At 37.6% G+C, this 26961-nt stretch overlaps 1 protein-coding gene and 1 non-coding gene across 13 annotated transcripts in view; one reads left to right on the forward strand and one right to left on the reverse strand.

The window, feature by feature from the left end:
- The window catches only part of MLLT10 (MLLT10 histone lysine methyltransferase DOT1L cofactor), a 257663-nt gene that overhangs the window by 68648 nt on the left and 162054 nt on the right, over positions 1-26961 (reverse strand). For 10 of the 12 annotated variants that reach the window (XM_028495894.2, XM_055087796.1, XM_024129589.3 and 7 more), the window contains 3 exons: positions 11976-12228; positions 7557-8126; positions 44-88 (listed from right to left, as the gene is read on the reverse strand). In XM_028495894.2, coding sequence (XP_028351695.1) covers positions 44-88; positions 7557-8126; positions 11976-12228 — 868 coding nt within the window. The remainder of the gene's footprint in view (positions 1-43; positions 89-7556; positions 8127-11975; positions 12229-26961) is intronic. The other 2 variants (XM_028495892.2, XM_055087795.1) reach the window with 2 other exon arrangements.
- On the forward strand, positions 10279-10350 carry TRNAE-UUC (transfer RNA glutamic acid (anticodon UUC)). Its single transcript has one exon. It is a non-coding gene; the product is annotated as a tRNA-Glu (tRNA).

The raw sequence follows: 26961 nt of genomic DNA on the forward strand, positions 1-26961 counted from the left end.
GAGTTAAAAAAGTCTGGGTTACCAGCCCAGTTAGACAACTTACTAGTTGTTGGACAAGCTCCATCATGCCGATACTGCATGGAAATTTCTGTTGGGAGGGAGGAGAAAGGAAATCAGCCAAGAAGTTGCCAGTGAGTTAAGGGCAGAAAAGAAACAGGCCAGAAAAACAGGAAAACATTCACCTAAAAGTCTAGCTGAGCAGGGCAAACAAATGCAAGAACAGAAATTATGAGCCAGTAATTGGGACATAAGGGGTAGGAGGACCAAACATGATGGCATTCACAAATCTTAACAGGACAGTGTAGAAATGTGTGTGCATGTATATGTGTGCAACGAATGAGGAAAAGACAGAAGGGCTTACAAATGAATCTGTATAACAAGCATTTAAGAATAAATGGATTCACTTCTATGAGGAAGTACAGTTAGGCAATGAGATAAACTAATGTGCTTTATATAATTCATTAGATGAGAACAGTGTATCAAACACATTTGAATGCTATGTTCAATTAGAAATTACAATTTAAGTATGAAAATTATTTAGTTTATATCTGAGCAGAAATCCATTATGACTTACATAACAATATAAAACTCATTAAACTACACTCTGCTTACTTTCTTCTACCTTTCATTTTCGCTGATGATAATGAATGAAAAGCCATTACTCTTATTCTTTTACTCCACCCAAATGAGGAGAACGAGCAGAGGGTGACATGAAGCAATAAAACACTGCTATAAGCAAAATCTGCTCAGAAATGGGAAATAAATTTCCATATGACACTCCAAAGGAAAAGTAATCGATAAAACCAGTGCTAAGGCTGTGACTCAAAAGTCCTGGTGTACAGCAGAGCCTTCCAGGCAACCATCACTCACACATCTACCTCAAAACTCAAGTCTAATTATGGGCCCACTCTAAATAACTTGAAATTAAGAAGAAAGACAAAGCAAGGTAGAGGAAGCCAGCACTCACTTGCAATCGCTGTAATATTAAAGAACTTGACATTAGATACTGTTAAAAAATCAAACACTTAGGCCAGATTAGTGTACGTTCTTTCCTGATGACCCTCGAAAATGAGCCACGGTGGGAGAATTTGCCACCTTAATGCTTCATTAACAAATGCAATACAAGTGAGATTCTAAAAGGCTATTAAAGGGATAGACATGTTACATTATAGAGAAATGGTAGTTGTTTGGAATGGTGCTAAAAAATAATCAAAGGACACTCATGCAGAAGGATTTTTCTCAGTGGGGACAAAAAACTGGAATATGGCTATTCTGGCCTTTGATCTAGTACTTTTATAGAAAGACAGCCATGACATAGGGCCAGCAAATTTTCAGATCATCAAAAGCCAAAACAAAATCAGGGGATTTTCTAAGAAAGCAAATTCCAAGTATATCCTGGTCTTAGCAGCATCCAATATCCTTTATGATTTTCATTTATAATCCAATATAATCAATGTATATAAAATCATGAACCTGAGTCATTTAGATGTGAATTATGTTCACTAACTGTTAACTACTCCTTCATCTACAGTACTGTGTTAGTAACTCAGTTTATTAGATTAATATTTTATCTATATGATTCCCTTACCTGTTTACAGAATCAGTCTATTTCTAATTAAAATATTTTATCAAAAAAAGACTTCTCAGTTTTACTTTACCAACATAAGTAGATATGACATAAACAGGGATACATTTAACAAGTTCCCTTTCCTAGTTACACAGGCTCAAGTTAAACTTTCATAACCTTCATATTTCAGTAGAAGCCAGAAGAAACTTCTATTGAGGCGATCTACTCATAGTAATAACTTGTCTTTGTGAAATCAGGAACAATTTAAGATTAAGTACATAGTCTCACAACCAAAGGTCTGCCTTTCCAGAATCTCCTTTTATAGCATGTATCACCACTGAAGAATTCCATCACTGAAACAGATTTCAGGTATCTTTTTTTTTTTTTTTTTTTTTTTTTTTTTGGCGGTACACAGGCCTCTCACTGTTGTGGCCTCTCCCGTCGCGGAGCACAGGCTCAGGAAGCACAGGCTCAGCGGCCATGGCTCACAGGCCTAGCTGCTCCACGGCATGTGCGATCTTCCCGGACCGGGGCACGAACCCGTGTTCCCTGCATTGGCAGGTGGACTCAACCACTGCACCACCAGGGAAGCCCGATTTCAGGTATCTTAACTGAGAAAGGTATAGCAGCATTCTATTAAAGAATTAGAGACTGAGTTTTAAAAAAGAAACCAAAAAACAGGGAACCGTATACTTTGAAAGGACAGAGCATGCCCAAAGAAATTAATGTTAAACCACCATCATTTAACGAATACCAAACTTTTCTCAGAGAAAATAAGATGTTGATTTTTGTGAAGAAAAAATGCTAACTTTCACTTTACTAAATCATAAACTCTCCTAAATGTGGTTGAGATAAAAAGGAAAACGGGGACTTCCTTAGTGGTGCAGTGGTTAAGAATCCTCCTGCCAATGCAGGGGACACGGGTTCGAGCCCTGGTCTGGGAAGATCCCACATGCCGCGGAGCAACTAAGCCCATGCACCACGACTACTGAGACTACGCTCTAGAGACAGAGAGCCACAACTACAGAAGCCCGTGCACCTAGAGCCCGCACACCACAACGAAGAGTAGCCCCCGCTTGCAGCAATTAGAGAAAGCCAGCACGCAGCAACGAAGACCCAACGCAGCCAAAAACAAACAAATAAACAAATAAATAAAAAGGAAAACAGAAAAGGACAAATACTGCACGTCAACTCTTCCAAAATATTCAATGTTTTCAACATCTTAATTTTCAATGCTTCAAAAGACCAGGTGCCTGTTAAGAGCTGAAAAGAACATATGTAGGAAAGAATTCAATCAGAAGTTTAATATAATCTTTAAGCCAAGACTTACAACCTTTAGTAGCCACTTAAAATATTTTGTACAAGTCTGTATAAAACAGTAGGTCACTTATCAGGATGTACTGTGATTTAATAAAAATCTTACAATACAAACCCTTGATCAGACAAGTTTAGAGGTGTTTTCTGGGTTTCTATTCTGACTGGATCTAGGCCTCCTAGAGTAAATATCTTGCTACATATGCTCTACTATAATTTGAACACGTCATGAGAGAATTTTGATCACTCTAAAATTCTTTTAATAGTAAGCTGCCAGAATTAAGTCCAGAATGCTAACTCTAGGAGAAAGACCACTTGCCTCAAAGTCTGATTTCTTCAGCCTGGCATTCATTCAACTCTCCATAAACTCATCCTGCTTTATTTACTCAACATTACTTCTAACTCTCCCACAAAAACAAGCTTCTTGTTTCTATGAAGTTTACCCTTCAAATATACCTATCTTTTCTGATAATAACGTTGGCCTTCTTTTTCTGCCTACTCCGAAGTACAATTCAAATTTCATCTTGTCGATGGTCTTTTCCAACTAATTATATATCCTAAAACTGGCCTGTAATACTATTGATACATGAAAAGCTTTACAATAAATAATTTCACTTGCAATCTGGCAAAAACACTTGAAAGACAAGTACAAAATCACACAGGATACTACTAAACACATGATAACATTCTCAGTGATTACTAATAGTATTCATTCTTTTTTTTGTTTCTTAATATTTAGCATTTATTATGGTCAAAGCACTGTGCTGGCAGTGAGGAGACAGTAATGAACATGACAAACACTGTCTCTAACCTCCTGGAGCTAGGATTATAGTGCTTGTTATAGTCTAACCTTATAAGTAACAGGTGTTTACAAGGTAACCTGCATTGTTACTTGAACATGAATCTTTAAAAGGGCATCATGAAAAACAATTCTTCATAACACGGTACACATTTTCTCCTTGACTTATTTATACAGGAGCGAGTTTTCTGCTTTTACAATTACTAAGTGCTTTCTCAATCTAAAATTAGTCCAAAGGAAAAATTAATATTTTGATACTAGTAGGAGGTACTATTGTTGCAAGTTAAATTATTGGCTCAAACTCTCTTGTTGATCCCATTGCTTAAAGCATGACTGACAGTATACTAGCAAGGTTTTACACCCTCATCAGCAAACATCCCTTGAATTTTATAATTAAGTGTCTCTGGAATCAAGGAAAATGCATAGCTCCACCACTTAGAGCTGTGAGAATTCTGTCTCTGTTTCCTCTTCTATATAATGAGCGATAATACTTGATGCTTGTAAAGTGCTTAAGACAGTGTGCAGCACATGCTAAGTTTCAACAGCAGTTAGCGATTCTTAACTTATGGTAAGAAGGCGTAATTCCTAAATACTCATGGCATTTAGCCAGCTTCTTCTAGATAAGAATAGACTTTTTAGTACTAAGCTTATCAGTGAGAGAGTGCTCTGATCTAGTCATAAAACTTTTATTAAAATGTGTAAGATTAAATAATATATTACCTCAAATAGTTTTCAACAACTAATGTTATTCCCTAATTATGGCTTTGACAAGACATATACACTCCTCAGAGTGATTTTAAAGCTCAAGTTTAAGAAAAAAAAATCCTGACAAGTCTAAATTTAAGTCATTTATTTTGGTGAAATAATATTTATGGGAATTTCTCCCTAAATTTCTGTCTACCTACTGGTGAGGTAAAAGGGATACAAATTCATATTTTTCTGCCACAGACGTACCATAAACACTGCCCTCACAAAGTAATCAGTGTGTAAAAAACATGATTTCCCACACCTAAAATTTCCCTTAATCAATAAACAGCTAGGAAAATCTTTTAAGAATGTAAATCAATAGTTTAAGTCCATTAAATTGAGGATGTGTGTTTCAAATGGCATCCAAATGCAATTTCTGAAATTCAGTAATTTTAAGACTATGCCCCTATGGACAGTATATTGGTGAGGATCTCTTTTCATTAGAGCAAATTTAGGCCTAATTTTCTCAGTATGTTACTCACCTGATTCCTGTGCCTCTTGCTAAAAATAAATATGAACTAAAATTTTTTCTGAGGAAATCTGTCTAAATTTATTTCTTGTGACTAGGGGCTATGGCTAACTGCTAAGCTCTTCTGATCTCAAAGGAAACATACTATATAAATAAAACGTATATTTAAGTGTGCAACATATTAACATCTTTTCAATAAACTTATTTCTCACTGCAATTTATTATTCTTCCCCTCTAAAACAGTGGTTCTCAACCAAGGGCAATCCCGTCCCTCCCTAACCTGAACATTTTTTGACTGTCACTACGGGCGGGGGAGTCTTGGGTGCTACTGGCATTTAGTGGGTAAGGTTTTGGAATCCTGATAAACATCCTACAAGGCACAGGACAGCAATGCACAACAGAGATTCATCCCAACCAGAATGTCAATAGTGCTAAGACTGGGGAATCTTGCTCTCAACCATCTTTAACGCTACTAATGAAACAATCCTTCCATAGATTCCACTCATTTCTCCAAAAAATTTGTCAAACAGGTCCACCACAGGCACAGAAGCTAGCTATGAGAAATAAAAAGAGAAAGAAATCTCTGGCTGTGTGATCTTGGGCAACTTATTTTGTCTGTCTAAGCCTCAGTTTTATCAGCTGTAAAACAGGGGTATTAACAGCCCTGACTTCATAAAACTCCTCTGAAGATTAAACAAGTTACTAAGTGTAAAGTACTTAACAGATGCTGGCACAAAACAAATGGTAGTTAATAGTTACTACTTTTCATATCTGACCTTTACACGTGCTCTTTTCTCCCTTATAATGGTTCTTATGTTTACTTACTGAAATTAATGTCTGCACAACTATAAAAACAATCCAAAATTCTATATTTATTTAATATACATGAACAACCTTCATTTAAATTCTATTTAGTTTTCCATGCCATTTTCTACCTATCCTCTCCATCAACTAACAGAACTGATAAAACCCATAATGGTTTTATTTTAGCCAAAATTTCATCATTTCTACATTCAGAAATCTAAAATCAAAACATGGCTAAGATTTACAATCAACACTTATTTAAAATCATTTATCTCAAATTAAAGATGCAATTTAAAAGATAAATGTTGACATTTAGCTAATAATATACACACTGTTAAGTTTCTAAAAACACGAATCTTAAAATTTTTAAAAATTGAAAATAATACTCACATTACAAAGTATAGGTTAAAAAAGCATCCCAAAGTGGTGACTAAGAACATATACAAATTCATTCATACTACAGTAAAGATAATGGTAAACAACTGGTAAACACAGTTGAAAACAAAAATGATATGTCATTTCAGATATCTCCTGAAATAAAATGTGATATTTAAATCATTTATCACCGATTAAAAAATACTCCAGGGGCTTCCCTGCTGGCGCAGTGGTTGAGAGTCCACCTGCTGATGCAGGGGACACGGGTTTGTGCCCCGGTCTGGGAAGATCCCACATGCCGCGGAGCGGCTGGGCCCGTGAGCCATGGCCGCTGAGCCTGCGCGTCCGGAGCCTGTCCTCCGCAACAGAGGAGGCCACAACAGTGAGAGGCCCGCGTACTGCAAAAAACAAAACAAAACAAAACAAAACACTCCAGATGGAGTTAATTCAAGTAGAATTTGTGTGAGGAATTGTTGAGAAAATGAAGACTAACTGAAGTGTAGGCAAAGGAAGCCCCAAAACAAATACCAATCAAAAACAGGGCAAAAACTCTCACATCTTAAATGTGAACTGAGTTGATTTTTAAAATACTATGCAAGTGAAGCAAAAACAAAAATGGGAAATTAATTCTAGGTGTTTTGTAAGAAATGAATGACCGGGGCTTCCCTCCTGGTCCAGTGGGTAAGACTCCATGCTCCCAATGCAGGGGGCTGGAGTTCAATCCCTGGTCGAGGAACTAAGATCCCACATACCACAACTAAGCCCGTGCGCCGCAGCTACTAAGTCCGTGTGCTCTAGAGCCCAAGTGCCACAACTAGAGAAGCCCACGAGCTGCAATGAAGACCCAGCACAGCCTTAATTTTTTAAAATAAATAAATATTCCTTAAAAAAAAGAAATGAATAACCAACAACTATTTAGCCTATATTAAGTAAAACTGGATTAGTGCCAAATGTCTTTTCCAAAGACCAAACTGTCCTCCTAAGATCATAACACTTTTCATTAAGATAATTAAATGTCACATAGCAACTCACAGTATTATCGTAATGATAGTTTAAAATGAATTTCCGGGGACTTCCCTGGTGGCACAGTGGTTAGGAATCCACCTGCCAATGCAGGGGACACAGGTTCAAGCCCTGCTCCAGGAAGATCCCACATGCTGTGGAGCAACTAAGTCCATGCGCCACAACTACTGAAGTCCACGCGCCTAGAGCCCGTGCTCCGCAACAAGAGAAGCCACCGCAACGAGAAGCCCGCACACTTCAACGAAGAGTAGCCCCCGCTTGCCACAACTAGAGAAAGCCCGTGCGCAGCAACGAAGACCCAATGCAGCCAAAAATAAATAAATAAATAAAATTTTTTAAAAATAAAATACATTTGCTTGGTGGTGGTGGCAGTGGCAGTGGCAGTGGCGGTGGGTGAGTGGCGGTGGAGGGAGGGAGGGAGAGAGGGAGGGAGGGAGAAAACAAGGGGCCAAGCCTACCTGAACCAAGTGGAGAGGAGCCCACACTAAGACTCTGCACACTCCCATTCCTGAGCGGCGTGGGGGATTTCTGGAGACTAGAGCTGGTTACACTTCCTGCAGCTGACGCTACAGATGACGTTGGTGAAGCAGAAGAAACTGAGAGATGAGAAACATTCTCTTGACTTTTGTTTCCTTTGGGTCTACCAGGCCCATGCTTACTTTGCTTATTTCCTTTTCTTTTCTTTTCCTTTACAGTTTCTTCTTCTATGCCAGAAGTTTGAGCCCGCTTATATCCTGCTGTAGGAAGGCTGGAATTACCCAAGTCTCCAGGTGAATTTTCAAAGCTTTTAGGCTGCGGAATAACAGCTGAGGTTGAAGGGAGACCAATTATGGAACTAAAACTATTTACCCCCCCTTCCTGGCTTCCAGACTCTCCTTTATGTACATCTTTGGTTGATGATGACTGTTGGGAGTGAGTGTAACTGTCATTACGCAGATCTGAGTCTGTAAAGCTCAAGAAATCCTGGGGAGACTGTACTGAACTTCCCGAAGATGATTTTACACTGCCTGGAGTTCCTGAAAAACTGCCTGTAGTGGGGGAAAAAAAAAAATGGGGTAGGAAAAGAAAAAATTGGATGCAAAAGTTCCCATGAGCAGTAGAAATGACACAATCATCAAAAAGAGAGGATGAAAAAAACCATAAAACTTAGGACATCAGTACGTAACAAAGCTAGATTTTTTTTAAGATTACTGAAATCAAGTTTATCGATAAAATTGTTTTAAAAATACTTATTTTATAGTTATTAAATTGAATATTAACTCTTGAATTATAAGCTATTACTTGTACAATTACCAAGATATAAGATGTGGTTTATTTAACCTACCTTTTACCATGGCAGCGTTCCTCTACTCTCCCCCAAATGCCTTGTATATGCTTGAGGAAGGACCAAAGAAAAGCAAAGTCTCAAGGAGACTCTGAAATGGCTATGATTGAACTCTGAATGGCTTTGGGAACTTCCTTTCTTTCAATTATTGAAGGTATGATTATAAATATTCCCAACATACAATAAGATCCAAAAGACGTTGCTCAGGTCATAAGTTCTGAGTTTTAACTTCAAGATAATGTTGGTGAATGTTATCATTCAGTTATATCTACCCCACCAAAACATGGATTTGATATAATAATGATCATATGGAACTTAATCTATATAACTCACATTCTCCCAGTCCACCTCCCATGGAGATGCATAAAGAAAAGAAACCAGCCACTTATATTCTGCTATTGCTTTTATGAAAGTAAAATCATAGGAGGGGCACCTCTCATGAATCTCTCACAACTGCTTATTTTTTCCCCATTCTTTAGTTAAAGAATATTAGTAAGCCCACCATGTCATTATGAGATATAAAAACCTCAAGGTTCTTATTTACCAGGTTAAAACTACTGGCTGGGATGAAACAAATTCGATCCACCATCCCACTTCATCAAACACTCTCGCCACGCTTGCCAAATGAAGTAACAAGTGTTTAGACTCAGTTTTGACCAACATCTATTGTGTTTCATAAAACTAAACTATGTCATGTTTTAACTAATGTCTTTAAGAAACGAAAGCTCAAAATAAAGTGTTCTGTTGGCAGTGGAAAGGAAATTCCAAGCTAAGTGTTAAATTTTACAGCAGAGCACATTCGTAAGTAATCACACATAAATCTACCTAAATATTTACAAAGATATTTTTTCCCTACACATAAGAAATAATTTCTTTCTAACTGAAGTCTCAAGGTTTTGGTTTTTAAATTTTAAGCTCTTCTAAAATGGCTCATTAAAAAAAATTAATAGTTCTAAAATTTAACTCCTTCAAGAGAGTATCTGCCTTATTAATTTACAAAATTACTTGTACCAATATTAACATTTTCAGGCCATTTCTGTGTAAAAATAATATATACATATTAAGAAGCCATTTACATTACATCAATCATTTAAGGATAACTGCAATTTGCCACTTAATTAGCAGCTATAAAGAAGTTCTTTATTATCCATTCTGATCTGTCACCATCTGTTTTTTTCTGCACATTTTTGTTTTTACAGCTGGTGTTAAAAGCTCACGACAGCATAGCAAATACTTTAAAACACTTAGTATACACAATATTTTAAATGTGTACTTTCTAAAATTCACATACTACCTGCAATTAAAAAAAAAAAGAAAACCAATTACCTTAAATGCCCTACCTTTAAATTTCAAATTTTAAAACTTTTCAGGATATTACTTCAGATATAAAAACATAACATGTTCTCTACCGTATCTTAACAGAAGCAGGGAAAGACTCTCCAATATTGTGAAGTTTAAGAAAATGAGAGCTCTCTTTTCTAAATGAATTAGTACTTCGAAGATAACATTAAAAACTCAAAAATGCAGTTTTAGAAGTACAAAATAAGGTCTTAATTATAAAGAAGAGATTATTGAATTCTGCTAATCACATTCAAGACGTGAATGAAGTTACATTAAAAATTAGTTTTAGGGGCTTCCCTGGTGGCGCAGTGGTTGAGAGTCCGCCTGCCGATGCAGGGGACGCGGGTTCGTGCCCCGGTCCGGGAAGACCCCACATGCCGCGGAGCGGCTGGGCCCGTGAGCCATGGCCGCTGAGACTGCGCGTCCGGAGCCTGTGCTCCGCAACGGGAGAGGCCACGACAGTGAGAGGCCCGCGTACCGCAAAAAAAAAAAAAAAAAATTAGTTTTACAGGAATTCCCTGGTGGTCCAGTGGTTAGGACTTGGCACTTTCACTGCCATGGCCCAGGTTTGATCCCTGGTCAGGGAACTAAGATCCCAAAAGCCATATGGGAAAAACAAACAAGCAAACAAACAAAACCCCCAAAACTACAGTTTTACTATTTGTTTTCCAAAGTATCATAAAAATAATAAGACAGTAAATTTATTAAACATAAAACAGCAAATTTAGCATTTCATTTCTTTTCTACTTGTCTAATTTTTTGTTATATGAGGCAAAAAGAAAAAAGAAAAAAAAATCTAGGACTTGAAAATTTTGAAGCCCCAAATAACTTAGTTTAAAAATATATGAATAGGGCTTCCTTGGTGGCGCAGTTGGTTGAGAATCTGCCTGCTAATGCAGAGGACACGGGTTCGAGCCCTGGTCTGGGAAGATCCCACCTGCCGCGGAGCAACTAGGCCCGCGAGCCACAACTACTGAGCTTGTGCGTCTGGAGCCTGTGCTCCGCAACAAGAGAGGCCGCGACAGTGAGAGGCCCGCGCACCGCAATGAAGAGTGGCCCCTGCTTGCCACAACTAGAGAAAGCCCTCGCACAGAAACAAAGACCCAACACAGCCAAAAATAAATAAATAAATTAATTTTTTTAAAAAAATTAAAATATATATATATATGAATATACTTTTTAATGACGAGGTCAGCAGACTAAGAATCTCTCTACATATTCAAATTATGTCCTGGTAGATTCTGGGTATAATTTTTATTGTCAGCAAAAGCTTTAACAGGGTAAAGAAAAGGACAACTTTTTCCCTCATTTACTCCTAGGGGACACAGGGCGGGGGTGGGGGCGAGGGAGAGGAGGCCTTTATTTTACTAAATATATTTGTCTCGAACAGTTTTAGCACTTACATTTCTCAACATATTTATTTCAAAATAAAAACCTAGAATATTGGGCTATTGTATTCTAAGGTTTAGCTGAGTTATTTTGTTCTCCATAAAAGACTTGTCATATAAAACACAGAATGCCTAGTTAATTCTGAATATCAGTTAAACAACAAATTATTTTTCAGTATAAGTATGTCCCAAATAAACGCATGGGACACACACTGAAAAAAATAATTTGTTGTTTAACTAAACTCTAAACTAACTGGGCATCCTGTACATACAGCAGCCATAATTACCAAAAGATATGTAGGCTGAGCAAAATTCTACTTTCATCTTCAAGCTTTATAATAATTGCATTAATAATCAGCAAGTATTATTTACCGAGAACTATTTAGCTCCCCTAAAAATTACTCAGTACTTATTCACTTACTGAAAATGTATACCTTAAGAGTTTTAGTGTTCAACTGGGAAAGACAAATAAAAACAATTTATAAATTAGAATGACTTTTCTGTTGAGCAGAAAGGAAAGGAAAACTCCAGCTTTTATTGTTTGTCTCCTCAGACTTAAACTTTATTCCACATCTATTTAAACATTAAAAAAATTACAGTTCAACTTTAGAAGCACAGGTCATAACACAAAAAGAAAGCAAAGTTCCCAGAAACATTTGAAGAAGGAATACTAGTCTTTGAAGTAATCTTACTATAGCATCTAATCATAAAATAATCTCTAATTATCCAATAGTTATAAGTAAAAGGTAAATTCTTTTATAAAACTTAACTACTATTGATCATCACACGAACAAGTATTTCAACTAAAATATCGTAATTAATACCTTGCTGGAAAGGACTAGCTGCTGATACAGTCGTTCCTGGATTTCTTCCACCAGGTTTTCTTCCCCTTTGACCTGAGCTGTGAGCTGAAGATTTCTTCCCTTTGCCCTCTGACCCTCTAGCCTCTGAAACATCTTTTGCACTAGTAGTGTGCGCAGAGACTTCCTGGAAATTTGCATTTGTAAATCGTGCTGCAGTATCTTCCAAGCGCTTCAATGATCCAGATATAGAGTTGCTGCTAGTGCTTGTGTAAGTCTAACATTTTGATTGAGAAAGGAAGTAAAAGGAAAAAGAACTGATTACAATTTGGCTACAGGGGGAAAAAAAGATGGCACATTAATAATAAATAATTATTGGACTTGAAAGATAAATATATGAAAGTTTCAGTTATAAAAACAAGTCAGTCTGCCTAAGAAAATCATGTAAGAACAATTTATTTTAGAGTCTGGTACAAATATTTCTTTTAAAAATGTAGATAATTTATAATATGACTGAGCATCAAATTGCAGCAATTAGTAAAAGTACATATTAGTTGTATTTATTAAGTGACACACAGTAAGCAATACAGAAGATACTTGTTTCTCAAGCAACATAATTTTCAACAAGAACAATCTACTTCTTAGACATGAAATTAAAATCAGCTTTAGTGTTCATCACTGAAAGGCAATAACTAGAGAGAAGTAAGGTACTACAATTTCACTACTGGACTATATCCATGATATTATACAGATGTAGCACAGGTCAGAGCAAGAATTTTTAAAATTCAGGTGAAGGCTGCTTTTCAAAAGAGAAATATTTAAAACCTTGAAACAGAAAAGATTTCTTCCCAGTATTAAGCTGAGGAAACAGTTACATTTTGCAGTTAAGATTTCTAAAAAAATTAGAAGTACAATTATACCATAAAATTAATTCATAATCACCCCTATAATTAGTTATGGTAGGGAAACAAAGCAAGATAAAGACAAATTTAAACAGTTTCCAGTTTTTAATAATCATTTTAACATAAGATGCATGCAAATAATGACAAATTAAATGACTATGAAAGTGTGATGCTATATGTAAATTAATCAACATGCTTTGAAATTAAAGATTTATATGGGGGCTTCCCTGGTGGTGCAGTGGTTGAGAATCTCCCCGCCGATGGAGGGGACACGGGTTCGAGCCCTGGTCTGGGAAGATCCCACACGCCGCAGAGCAGCTAGGCCCGTGAGCCACAACTACTGAGCCTGAGCATCTGCAGCCTGTGCTCCGCAACAAGAGAGGCCACGACAGTGAGAGGCCCGCGCACCGCGATGAAGAGTAGCCCCCGCTCGCCGCAACTAAAGAAAGCCCTCGCACAGAAACGAAGACCCAACACACCCAAAAATAAATAAATAAATTTATTTTGTTTAAAAAAAGATTTATATGATCCAAAGGGTCAGGGATTTTTGTTGCCATTGTTAAATTGGTGCCTGAACTATAACTAGCCCTAAATTTCTGTTGAATAAATAAATAATTTTCTAATACTTCTATCTGAAATCTCCAATGTAACAAAAGTGAAAAATCTGAAAATATGCAAAACTGAAATCTGCCACATATTAACAACCACTCAGTACAAAACATCAGATAAATTTTTAAAACGAGAAAGTGACGATAAAAATCAGGTTTTTTAGCAAATCAGTGTTCAGAAAAAAGGAGTAAGAGGAAACTTCAACTGTTTTGAAAACCAAATCTTTACTACTACTTTTCTGCTACTTGCCCCGTGTTGCTGCCGCACCCACCCCACAGCATCTCACTGCCAAGAACAGATTTTTACCATCAAGTACAAGAGACATTATGGTCTCATAAAAACTAATCATTATTGTAATAAACTATAATCCACAAATAAGAAAAAAGTTTTCAAACTAAATTTCAGGAGAAAACACACTCCCATTTAACAAAACGATCATATTTAAGCTGATTAAACTTCATGGATGACTACCTTTCCCATCCAGACAGGTCACTTTTGATATCACCTGACACTTCACTTTTCCAATATTTTTTTCCAATAATTCAAGTTGATCCTGAGATTTTCCAACCCATTCATTTGACCCTAGTGAAGTTTAAAAGTCATCTAAAGAAAACACAATGGTGTTCTTCATTCAAGTACTCTATGTGTCAAATAAGGAAAAGGAGAGAAAACTGGGTAGAATACCAACAACAGAAATATGCTGTTTCCACATAACAATCTAAATTAGGGTTGGTCAATTTTCCCAGTCATTTAATAGAATATACTTGCTTACCCCTGAAGTATAAATATGTCCATAAATCCAATGAAAACATGATATTTGGAAGAGAAGGTATTACAAAGAAAGCATTTAATGAAAATTAAACAAATTTCAGTAACCAAAGTCATATTAAATAAATTACAAACCTCAACACTTTGTAAGTTTCAAAAAAAAAAAAAAAAAAAAATACTACAGGGACTTCCCTGGTGGCACAAGTGGTTAAGAATCCGTCTGCCAATGCAGGGGACACAGGTTCAAGCCCTGGTCAGGGAAGACCCCACATTCCGTGAAGCAACTAAGCCCATGTACCACAACTACTGAGCCTGAGCTCTAGAGCCCGCGAGCCACAACTACTGAAGCTCGCATGCCTAGAGCTCATGCTCTGCAACAAGAGGAGCCACCACAATGAGAAGCCCACACACCACAACGAAGAGTAGCCCTCACTCACTGCAACTACAGAAAGCCCGCATGCAGCAACAAAGACCCAACGCAGCCATAAATAAATAAATAAAATATACATAATTTTAAAAAGATACCACAGGTTTCTTAGTAAGAAAAAACACAAAACAAAACACAACAAAAAAAACTTTAGGGTTTCCCTGGTGGCGCAGTGGTTGAGAGTCCCTCCGCCTGCCGATGCAGGGGACATGGGTTCGTGCCCCAGTCCAGGAAGATCCCACACGCCGCAGAGCGGCTAAGCCCGTGAGCCAGGGCTGCTGAGCCTGTGCGTCCGGAGCCTGTGCTCCGCAACGGGAGAGGCCACAACAGTGAGAGGCCCACGTACTGCAAAAAAAAAACTTTAGCTAAAGATTCTAACAGCTAAAAAAAATTTTATACATGCCCCCAACATCACAAACCTGTTTACTCAGTCAGTTTCACAACCTAAGTAACTCTCACAGCATCAGCATCTCATTGCTCTGAGAGCCACTATAGTGCTTAAAAATACATATTCATGTAAATTGACCATAAAATACAAACTAACTACATCAATTGGTACTCAACTAAGTAAAATATAGCCTTCCTTTTCTTTCTTTTCCACTAGAGAGAAAACTGGATATCTGGGTATATTGACAGTCTTTAGAGAAGTGCATAAACACTTTGCGATTTACAGGCAACTTAATGAATCTTTTAAAATAGACATCTACAATGTGTTTGATTTTTGTTTCATGGCCAACTACAATTATTAGTCCTCAGATGAGATGCAAAGCCAATATACCTACTAAATAGCATTAATTAGGAACAAAAAAATATTTCTAACTTCAAACAGAAATTTTTAGAACCCAGAATTAATCAAAGGCTATCAGAGGTAACCAAAGAAATAGCAGTTATTATATTTTAAAGGTATGGTTGCCTTAGGTTTTAATCTACAAGGCTCTGTAATCCATGTTTGGAAGAAGGAGGCAGAGGGAAGGGAAACAACCAATAGCTGTGCCTTTCACCAACATGGTGAAACAAAATAATGCTTGTTAAAAATTTTTTTAAATTATATACTATTCAAGTCTCTCATAAAAGTCACACATTTTTCACTAGCCCAATTCTTAGAATACAGCACAGAAACTATCAAACATGAAGCACAAAAAGAATGAAGATTTTTTAAGGGGGGGAGGGGTGCCAGTAAGCTATGGAGCAACATTAAGAAGCCTAATGTACATGCTACTGCAGTACCCAAAAAAGAGCAGGGGGGAGGGAGGGGGGAGGGACTTAAAAATAATAATAGCAGGGGGAAGAAAGAAAAAATAAAATAATAGAAAAACTATGAAATTTGGTGAAAACTATAAACCTACAGATCAACTAACCCCAACTATAAGAAACATAAAGAAAATGCCATGAGTGCACATCATAACCATATGGCTTCTCACTAAAAACCAACAATAAACAGAAAATGATAAAAGCAGCTGGGGGGGTGGTTAAATATGCCTATGTGCTAAGAAACAAGGATAAGGATGAAAACAGATTTCTCATGAGAAAAATGCAAGCTAGAAAAGAGAAGAGTAAAATCTTCAACGTAGTAAAAGAAACAAACTATCATTAACCTAGAATTCTATACCGAGCTAAAATACCTTTCAAAAACACAGGCAAGGGGCTTCCCTGGTGGCGCAGGGGTTGAGAGTCCGCCTGCCGATGCAGGGGACGCGGGTTCGTGCCCCGGTCCGGGAAGATCCCACATGCCGTGGAGCGGCTGGGCCCGTGAGCCATGGCCGCTGAGCCTGCGCGTCCGGAGCCTGTGCTCCGCAACGGGAGAGGCCACAACAGTGAGAGGCCCGTGTACCGCAAAAAACACAGGCAAAATAATTGTTTGAACTTCAGATAAAATATCTGAAAGAACTAATCACCAGCCGTTAACACTGTAGTAAATGTTAAAGGTTGTCTTTCAGGCAGGAGGAAAACAACAAAGGAAATGTGGACGTACACAAAGTAATTAAGAGCACTAGGAACAGTAATTACATGGATAAATATAGAAGACTTTTTAATTATTTAAGTCTCTTTATAAGGTAATTGATGATCTAGAGCAAAAATAATAACAATGAATTGTGAGGTTTATAAAATATGTAAAAATTTAAAAACATGACAAAAACAGGCCCAAAGCCAAAAGGGTAGCAATGGAAGTATATAGTTGTAAGGTTCTTATATAATATGTGAAATGGCATAATATCACTTGAAGGCAGACTGTGACAAGCTGAAGATATATAAACCCTAAAGCAACTAATAAAATAACAGAATTATTACTAATCAGCCAAAATGCAATCATACAAAATATTCAATGAGAAAAAAAAGAAAATAGGAAGATGAGAAATAATGGGCAAATTAAAAAGGACTAACAAAGGATAGATTTAAATACAACCATATCAATAATCACATTATATGTAAATTACCTTAACACCCCCATTGAAAGACAGAGATTGTAACAGTGAAAAAAGAAACTCGACTTTATGTTGTTGTCTACAAGACACCCATTTAAAACATAAATACAGAAAGATATTAAAAGTATGGGGAAGATATATCAATCTAACATTAATCCAAAGAAAGCCGAATTCACAACATTAATATCAAAGTACACTTCAGAACAAGAAATATTACCAGGATAAAGAGGTCTATTCATCAAGAGGATATAAAAATCCTAAATGTTTCTGCAAATTATAAGAGACCTTCAAAATAAATGAAGCAAAAACTGAATAGAGAAAACAAAGAAACAGCAAAATGTATAGTTATAGTAAGAGAGGCTCATATCTTTTTCTCAATAATTGACTGAACAAATAGACCAAAAAAAATGAGGATATAAAGAACTTAAACAATATAAGTCAACTTGACCTAACTGATATTTATAGAAAAACTTCATACAATATGAGCAGAATGAATACACATCCTTTTGAAAAGCACACAGAAAAACAAAATAATCCATGTTCTGTGTCATTAAGAAAATCTCAAAAAATTTTAAAAGAAATTATAACACAAAGACATTAAATGAGAAATCAACAAGAAGATACGTGAAAAATCCCTAAATATTTGAAAAGTAAATAAAATGCTTCTAAGTAACCTATGGTCAAAGAAGAAATCAAAACGAAACCATAAGGTATTTGTTCAACTAAGTAAAAATGAAAATACAATATATCATAATTTGTAAGTGGGGCTTAGAACAAAGTTTTTAGCATTAAATGTCCATATTAGCACTTTCTGGTCAGCACGTAATAAGGAACTTTGAAGTCTTCATTCCATCCTAACAAGGAAAAAGCCTAACAAACTGAAAAGTCAATAACTCTTCTTAGATCCATCAGAGAAGTGAGGTCACAGGGCAAACCACTGCCACCAAAATTAGAGAGACAGACAGACATAGAGAATCAGAGCATACCCAAACAGAAATCTCCATGGCAACCAGTATCAGGGTAGGAAAACCTCAAGTATAATTGACAAATTGTTGAAGGCTCAGTGTGGACAAGTCTGAGAGATTAAAAACTCCAGGAGGGGCTTCCCTGGTGGTGCAGAGGTTAAGAATCTGCCTGCCGATGAAAGGGACATGGGTTCAAGCCCTTATCAGGGAAGATCCCCCACGCTGCAGAGCAACTAAGCCCGTGCACCACAACTACTGAGCCAGAGCTCTAGAGCCTGGGAGCCACAACTACTGAGCCCATGTGCCACAACTACTGAAGCCTGCGCACCTAGAGCCCGTGCTCCGCAACAAGAGAAGCCACTACAATGAGACACCCACGCACCGCAACGAAGAGTAGCCCTCGCTCACCGCAACTAGAGGAAACACACGCACAGCAACAGACCCAACACAGCCAAAAATAAATAAATAAAATATATAAATTTATTTTTTTTAAAAGATAAAGGTAAGACAGAGATAGACCTCATTAAAAAAAGCAAAACCAAAAAAAAAAAGAACTCCAGGAGGACCCTCACACTTTTCAAGTTTTACCTTCAGGAGCTCTACACCAAGTCTTGACAGTGAATACCAGAAGAAAAATATATACTCATGCTTCCAGCAGGGGTGGCAGGAAGGAACTATTCTACTATGCCAAGGTATGCTGTTCTTCTTAATAAGGCCTGTTACCAGGAGAATATATTTTACCAGAGCATAACCTGCTGGGGTTGTATCAGAGCCTCAAGTACATGAAGGAAGGGAAATACCCAACTACAACCCCCACCAGTATCCTGTCCCAGCAAAGCAGGGTAGGGGGTAAGAATCACTTGTGAGGTTCACAGTCCAGGGGCACAGGCTCACCAAAAGGCTGAGAATTAACCATAGGACTATAGAATGCTTCCTGTCCCTCTTACCATCACATTATTAAAGGCCTATTTACCACAGTTCCTTTTATCCAGTGAATCACACACATCTTTTAACAAAAACCTGCAAGGCACACTAAGAGGCAAATACACTGTGGGAAGAGAACAAACAAACATCAGAACCAAAGACAGAGATGGCAGGACTATGGGAATTACCAACCCAGAAATTTTTCAAACTATGATTAGTATGCTAAGGGTTTTAACATAAAAAATAGACAGCATGCAACAACAGATGGATATTGTAAGCAGAAAGAAATTCTAAGAAAAAATTAAAAAGGACTCTTTGAGATAAAAAAAACCCATAACAAAAATGAAGAATTCCTTTGATGCGCTCATTAGTAGACTGGGCATGGCTATGGAAAGCATCTCAGGGCATGAGGATATGAAAATAGAAACTTCCAAAAATGAAAAGCAAAGAGAAAAAGAAACTATGAAACAGAGAACAATATCCAAGAACCACAGGACAACTACAAAAGGTGTAACATAGGTGTAATGGGAATACCAGAAGGAAAAGAAAGGAACAGAGGCAATATTTGAAGCAATAATGACTAAGAATTTAACCAAATTAATGTCAGGAACCAAATGACAGATCTAGGAAGCTCTGAGAATACCAAGCAAGATAAATGCCAAAAAGCAAGCAAGCAAACAAAAACAACACCTAGGCATATCATATTCAAAATGCAGAAAATCAAAGATAAAAGAAAAAACACTCAAAGAAGCCAGAAGCGGGGAAAGCCTTTAACTACAAAGGAGCAAAGATAAGAATTACATCTGACTTCTCTTCAGAAACAATGCAAACAAGGGAGTGATGTGAAATATTTAAAGTGTTGAGAGAAAAAAAACTAGAATTCTGCACACTGCAAAATTATCCTGTAAGAGTGAAAGACAAAGACTTTCTCAGACAAACAAAATTTGAGGGAATTTGTTGCCAGTAGGACTGCCTTGCAAGAAATGTGAAAAGTTCTTCAGAGAGAAGGAAAATGAAACAGGTCAGAAACATGGATTTTCATAAAAAATAGCATCAGAGAATGAATCAGTGAAGGTTAAAATTAAACTTTGATTTTTTTAAATTCTTAACTGACCTTAACAGACAGCTTGCTCAATGATGTATTTGATTATATAGTTTTATGCATTCATAAGCTTATGTATGTTCATGTATAAGTGAAATGAATGACAGCATTGACAAAAAAGATGAGAGGGAGAAATTAGGAATATTTTGTTATTATAAGGTACTTGTGCTACCATGAAGCAGTATAGTGTTACTGAAAGATGCCTTAGATACGCTGTAAAGATATATTGCAAGCATGAGGGCAACCATGAAGGAAAACAAGTATAATTGATATATTAAGAAATTAAAACAAAATGGAATCGTATAAAATGCTCAGTTAAAAACACAAAACTTAGAAAACATGTGGAAGACAAAAACAGGAACAAAGACCAACAACAACTAATAAAAAACGGTAACAATTTTGTAGATACTAACCTAACTGTTATCAACAATCATCCTAAACATAAATGGTCTAAATACGCCAATTAAAAGACAGAAATTGTCAGAGTGGATCAAAAAACAAGACTCGGGTACAGTAAATATAGAGACACATCATGATTTTTTTAAAAAAAGAAATCAATGGATGGAAAAAGGTAAAACATGCTATCACTAATCTAAACAAGGCAAGAATAGCTGTATTTCAGACAGAGTAGACTTCACAGCAAGGGAAGTTAACAGGGATAAACAGTGACATTATATAACAACAAAGGTATGAAGACTACCAGATGACGCAACAATCCTTTATGTGTATGTGCCTAAAAACAAAACATTAAATACATGAGGCAGGGACTTCCCTGGTGTCACAGTAGTTCAGAAATGAAAGACGGAACATTAACTACAGATCTCATGGACATTAAGGGATAATCAAGGAATTTTACACACAAAAAGAGACAGACAATCTGAACAGGCCTATATCTATTAAAGAAATTTAATTAATAATTAAGCACCCCACCAAAACACACAAAGCACCAGGACCAGATGGGTTCACTGGTAAATTCTACCAAATCCTTAAGGAAAAAAATTATACCAGTTCTCTACAACCTCTTCCAGAAAACAGAAGCAGAAGAAATAATTCCTAACTCACTCTATGAGGACAGCAATACTATATCAAAACAGACAAAGACACTATAAGAAAGAAAACACAGAATAATATCACTCATGAAATAGATGCAAAAATTCTCTACAAAGTATTGGCAAATCAAACCCCACAATGTATAAAAAGTATAGAGACCTTCAAGATGGCGGAAGAGTAAGATGTGGAGATCACCTTCCTCACCACAAATACATCAGAAATACATGTACATGTGGAACAACTCTTACAGAACAACTACTGAACGCTGGCAGAAGACCTCAGACCTCCCAAAAGGCAAGAAACTCCGCACGTACCTGGGTAGGGAAAAGAAAAAACAAAAAACAGAGACAAAAGAATAGGGACAGGAACTGCCCCACTGGGAGGGAGCTGTGAAGGAGGAAAAGTTTCCACACACTAGGAAGCACCTTCACTGGTAGAGACGGGGGCTGCTGCGGGGGAAGCTTCACAGCCAAAGATGAGAGCGCAGCAACAGGGGTGCAGAGGGCAAAGTGGAGAGGCTGCCACACAGAGGATCGGTGCCGAGCAGCAATCACCAGCCCAAGAGGCTTGTCTGCTCACCCGCCAGGGCGGGCGGGGGCTGGGAGCTGAGGCTCGGGCTTCAGAGGTCGGATCCCAGGGAGAGGACTGGGGTTGGCAGCGTGAACACAGCCTGAAGGGGGCTAATGCGCCACGGCTAGCCAGGAGGGAGTCCAGGAAAAAGTCTGGACCTGCCTAAGAGGCAAGAGACCATTGTTTCAGGGTGCACGAGGAGAGGGGATTCAGAGCAGCACCTAAACAAGCTCCAGAGATGGGCGCAAGCCACAGGTATCAGCGCGGACACCAGAGATGGGCATGAGACGCTAAGGCTGCTAGTGCAGCCACCAAGAAGCCTGTGTGCAAGCACAGGTCACTACCCACACCTCCCCTCCCGGGAGCCTGTGCAGCCCATCACTACCAGGGTCCCGTGATACAGGGACAACTTCCCTGGGAGAACACAGCACGCCTCAGGCTGGTGCAACGTCACACTGGCCTCTGCCGCCACAGGCTTGCCCCGAATTCCGTACCCCTCGCACCCACTGGCCTGAGTGAGCCAGAGCTCCCTAATCAGCTGCTCCATTAACCCTGTCCTGTCTAGATGGGGAGCAGATGCCCTCAGGCGACCTACACGCAAAGGCAGGGCCAAATCCAAAGCTGAACCCCGGGAGCTGTGCGAACAAAGAAGAGAAAGGGAAGCCTCTCCCAGCAGCCTCAGGAGCAGCAGATTAAATCTCCACAATGAACTTAATGTACCTGCATCTGTGGAATACCTAAATAGACAACGAATCATCCCAAATTGAGGTGGTGGACTTTGGGAGCAACTGTACACTTGGAGTTTGTTTTCTGCATCTAATTTCTTTATGATTTTATGTTTATCTTAGTTTACTATTTAGACTTTATTATCACTAGTAGATTTGTTTACTGACTTGGCTGCTCTCTTCCTTTTTTTTATATAGATTTTTTTTCCCTTTTTCTCTTTTAGTGAGTGTGTAGGTGGTATGCTTCTTTGTGTGATTCTGTCTGTATAGCTTTGCTTTTACCATTTGTCCTAGGGTTCTATCTGTTTTTCTTTCTTTTCTTTTTTTTTTAAGTATAGTTTTTAGCGCTGGTTATCACTGGTGGATTTGTTTATTGGTTTGGTTGCCCTCTTCTTTCTTTCTTTTTTTAATGATTTTAAACATTTTTATTTTTAATAATTATTTTTATTTTTATAACTTTATTATTTTTTTCTTTCTTTTTTTTTCTCCCTTTTCTTCTGAGCGTGTGGCTGAAAGGGTCTTGGTGATCTGGCCAGGTGTCAGGCCAATGCCTCTGAGGTGGGAGAGCCAAGTTCAGGACACTGGTCCACCAAAGACCTACCGGCTCCACATAATATAAAACAGCAAAAGCTCTCCCAGAGACCTCCATCTCAACGCTAAGACCCAGCTCCACTCAACGACCAGCAAGCTACAGTGCTAGACACCTTATGCCAAACAACTAGAAAGACAGGAACACAGCCCCACCCATTAGCAGAGAGGCTACCTAAAATCATAATAAGGTCAGAGACAACCCAAAACACACCACCTGATGCGGTCCTGCCCACCAGAAAGACAAGATCCAGCCACATCCACCATAACACAGGCACCAGTCCCCTCCAACAGGAAGCCTACACAACCCACTGAACCAATGGTACCCACTGGGGGTAGACACCAAAAACAACCGAAATTACGAACCTGCAGCCTGCGAAAAGGAGACCCCAAACACAGTAAGTTAAGCAAAATGAGAAGACAGAGGAACACACAGCAGATGAAGGAGCAAGGTAAAACCCACCAGACCAAAGAAATGAAGAGGAAGTAGGCAGTCTACCTGAAAGAGAATTCAGAGTAATGAAAGTAAAGATGATCCAAAACCTTGGAAACAGAATGGAGAAAATACAAGAAACGTTTAACAAGGACCTAGAAGAACAAAAGAGCAAACAAACAATGATGAACAACACCATAAACGAAATAAAAAATTCTCTAGAAGGAAGCAATAGCAGAATAACTGAGGAAGAAGAATAGATAAGTGACCTAGAAGATAAAATAGTGGAAATAACTACCACAGAGCTGAATAAAGAAAAAATAACGAACAGAATTGAGGACAGTCTGAGAGACCTCTGGGACAACATTAAATGCAACAACATTAGAATTATAGGGGTGCCAGAAGAAGAAGAGAAAAAGAAAGGTACTGAGAAAATATTTGAAGAGATTATAGGTAAAAACTTCCCTAATATGGGAAAGGTAATAGTCAATCAAGTCCAGGTAGCACAGAGACGCCTATACAGGAAAAATCCAAGGAAAAACATGCCAAGACACATATTAATCAAACTATCAAAAATAAATACAAAGAAAAAACATAAAAAGCAGCAAGGGAAAAAAAACAAATAACATACAAGGGAATCCCCATAAGGTTAACAGCTCATCTTTCAGCAGAAACTCTGCAAGCCAGAGGGGAGTGGCAGGACATATTTAAAGTGATGAAAGGGAAAAACCTACAACCAAGATTACTCTACCCAGCAAAGATCTCGTTCAGATTTGACGGAGAAATTTAAACCTTTACAGACAAGCAAAAGCTTAAGAGAATTCAGCACCACCAAACCAGCTTTACAACAAATGCAAAAGGAACTTCTCTAGACAGGAAACACAAGAGGAGGAAAAGACTTGCAAAAACAAACCCAAAACAATTAAGAAAATTGTCATAGGAACATACATACCCATAACTACCTTAAATGTAAATGAATTAAATGCTCCAACAAAAAGACATAGACTGGCTGAATGGATACAAAAATAAGACCCGCATATATATGCTTTCTACATGAGACCCATTTCAGACCTAGGGACACATACAGACTAAAAGAGAGGGGATGGAAAAAGATATTCTGTGCAAATGGAAATCAAAAGAAAGCTGGAGTAGCAATTCTCATATCAGACAAAATAGAGTAAAATAAAGAGTATTACAAGTGACAAAGAAAGACACTACATAATGATCAAGGGATCAATCCACGAAGAAAATATAACAATTGTAAATATTTATGCACCCAACATAGGAGCACCTCAATACATAAGCCAAATGCTAACAGCCATAAAAGGGGAAATTGACAGTAACAGGATAGATAATAAGAGGGGCATTTAACACCTCACTTTCACCAATGGACAGATCATCCAAAATGAAAATAAATAAGGCAACACAAACGTCAAATGATACATTACACAAGATGGACTTAACTGATATTTATAAGACATTCCATCTAAAAACAACAGAATACAGATTCTTCTCAATAGCTCATGGAACATTCTGCAGGCTAGATCATATCTTTGGTCACAAATCAACACTTGGTAAATTTAAGAAAACTGAAATCATATCAAGTATCTATTCCAACCACAACGCTATGAGACTAGATATCAATTACAGGAAAAGAATCTGTAAAAAATAAAAACACATGGAGGCTAAACAATATGCTACTAAATAATCAAGAGATCACTGAAGAAATCAAAGAAAATCAAAAAATACCTAGAAACAAATGACAATGATAACACGACGACCCAAAACCTATGGGATGCAGCAAAAGCAGTTCTAAGAGGGAAGTTTATAGCAATAAAAGCCTACCTCAGGAAACAAGAAACACCTCAAATAAACAACCTAAACTTACACCTAAAGCAACTAGAGAAAGAGGAACAAAAAAACCCCAAAGTTAGCAGAGGGAAAGAAATCAAAGATTAGATCAGAAATAAATGAAAAAGAAATGAAGGAAATGATAGCAAAGATCAATAAAACTAAAAGCTGGTTCTTTGAGAAGATAAACAAAATTGATAAACCATTAACCAAACTCATCAAGAAAAAAAGGGAAAAGACTCAAATCAACAGAATTAGAAATGAAAAAGGAGAAGTAACAACTGACTCTGCAGAAATACAAAGGATCATGAGAGATTACTACAAGCAACTATATGCCAATATAATGGACAACCTGGAAAAAATGGACAAATTCTTAGAAAAGCACAACCTCCCGAGACTGAACCAGGAAGAAATAGAAAATATAAACAGACCAATCACAAGCACTGAAATTGAAACTGTAATTAAAAATACTCCAGGAAACAAAAGCCCAGTACCAGATGGCTTCACAGGAGAATTCTATCAGAGTTTTAGAGAACAGCTAACACCTATCCTTCGCAAACTCTTCCAAAATATAGCAGAGGGAAGAACACTCCCAAACTCATTCTACGAGGCCACCATCACCCTGATACCAAAAGCAGACAAATATGTCACAAAGAAGGAAAACTACAGGCCAATATCACTGATGAACATAGATGAAACAATCCTCAACAAAATACTAGCAAACAGAATCCAACAGCACATGAAAAGGATCATACAACATGAACAAGTCAGTTTATCCCAGCAAGGCAAGGATTCTTCAATATACGCAAATCAATCAATGTGATACACCATATTAACAAACTGAAGGAGAAAAACCATATGATGTTCTCAATAGATGCAGAAAAAGCTTTTGACAAAATTCAAAACCCATTTATGATTAAAAAAACCTCCAGAAAGAAGGCATAGAGGGAACTTACCTCCACATAATAAAGGCCATATATGAGAAACCCACAGCCAACATCGTTCTCAATGGTGAAAAACTGAAACCATTTTCTCTATGATCAGGAACAAGACAAGGTTGTCCACTCTCACCATTATTCAACATAGTTTTGGAAGTTTTAGCCACAGCAATCAGAGAAGAAAAAGAAATAAAAGAAGTCCAAATCGGAAAAGAAGTAAAGTGTCACTGCTTGCAGATGACACAATACTATACATAGACAACCCTAATGATGCCACCAGAAAACTACTAGAGCTAATCAATGAATTTGGTAAAGCAGCTGGATAAAAAATTAATTCACAGAAATCTCTTGCATTCCTATACACTACGGATGAAAAATCTGAAAGAAAAATTAAGGAAACACTCCCATTTACCACTGCAACAAAAAAGAATAAAATAGCTAGGAATAAACCTACCTATGGAGACAAAAGGCCTGTATGCAGAAAACTATGACACTGATGAAAGAAATTAAAGATGATACAAACAGATGGAGAGACATACCATGTTCCTGGATTGGCAGAATCAACATTGTGAAAATGACTCTACTACCCAAAGCAATCTACAGATTCAGTGCAATCCCTATCAAACTACCAAAGGCATTTTTCACAGAACTAGAACAAAAAATTGCACAATTTGTATGGAAACACAAAAGACCCCAAATAGCCAAAGCAAACTTGAGAAAGAAAAATGGAGCTGG

Source organism: Physeter macrocephalus, chromosome 11 (genome assembly GCF_002837175.3).
Source record: "Physeter macrocephalus isolate SW-GA chromosome 11, ASM283717v5, whole genome shotgun sequence".
In the NCBI taxonomy this organism is placed as follows: domain Eukaryota; kingdom Metazoa; phylum Chordata; class Mammalia; order Artiodactyla; family Physeteridae; genus Physeter; species Physeter macrocephalus.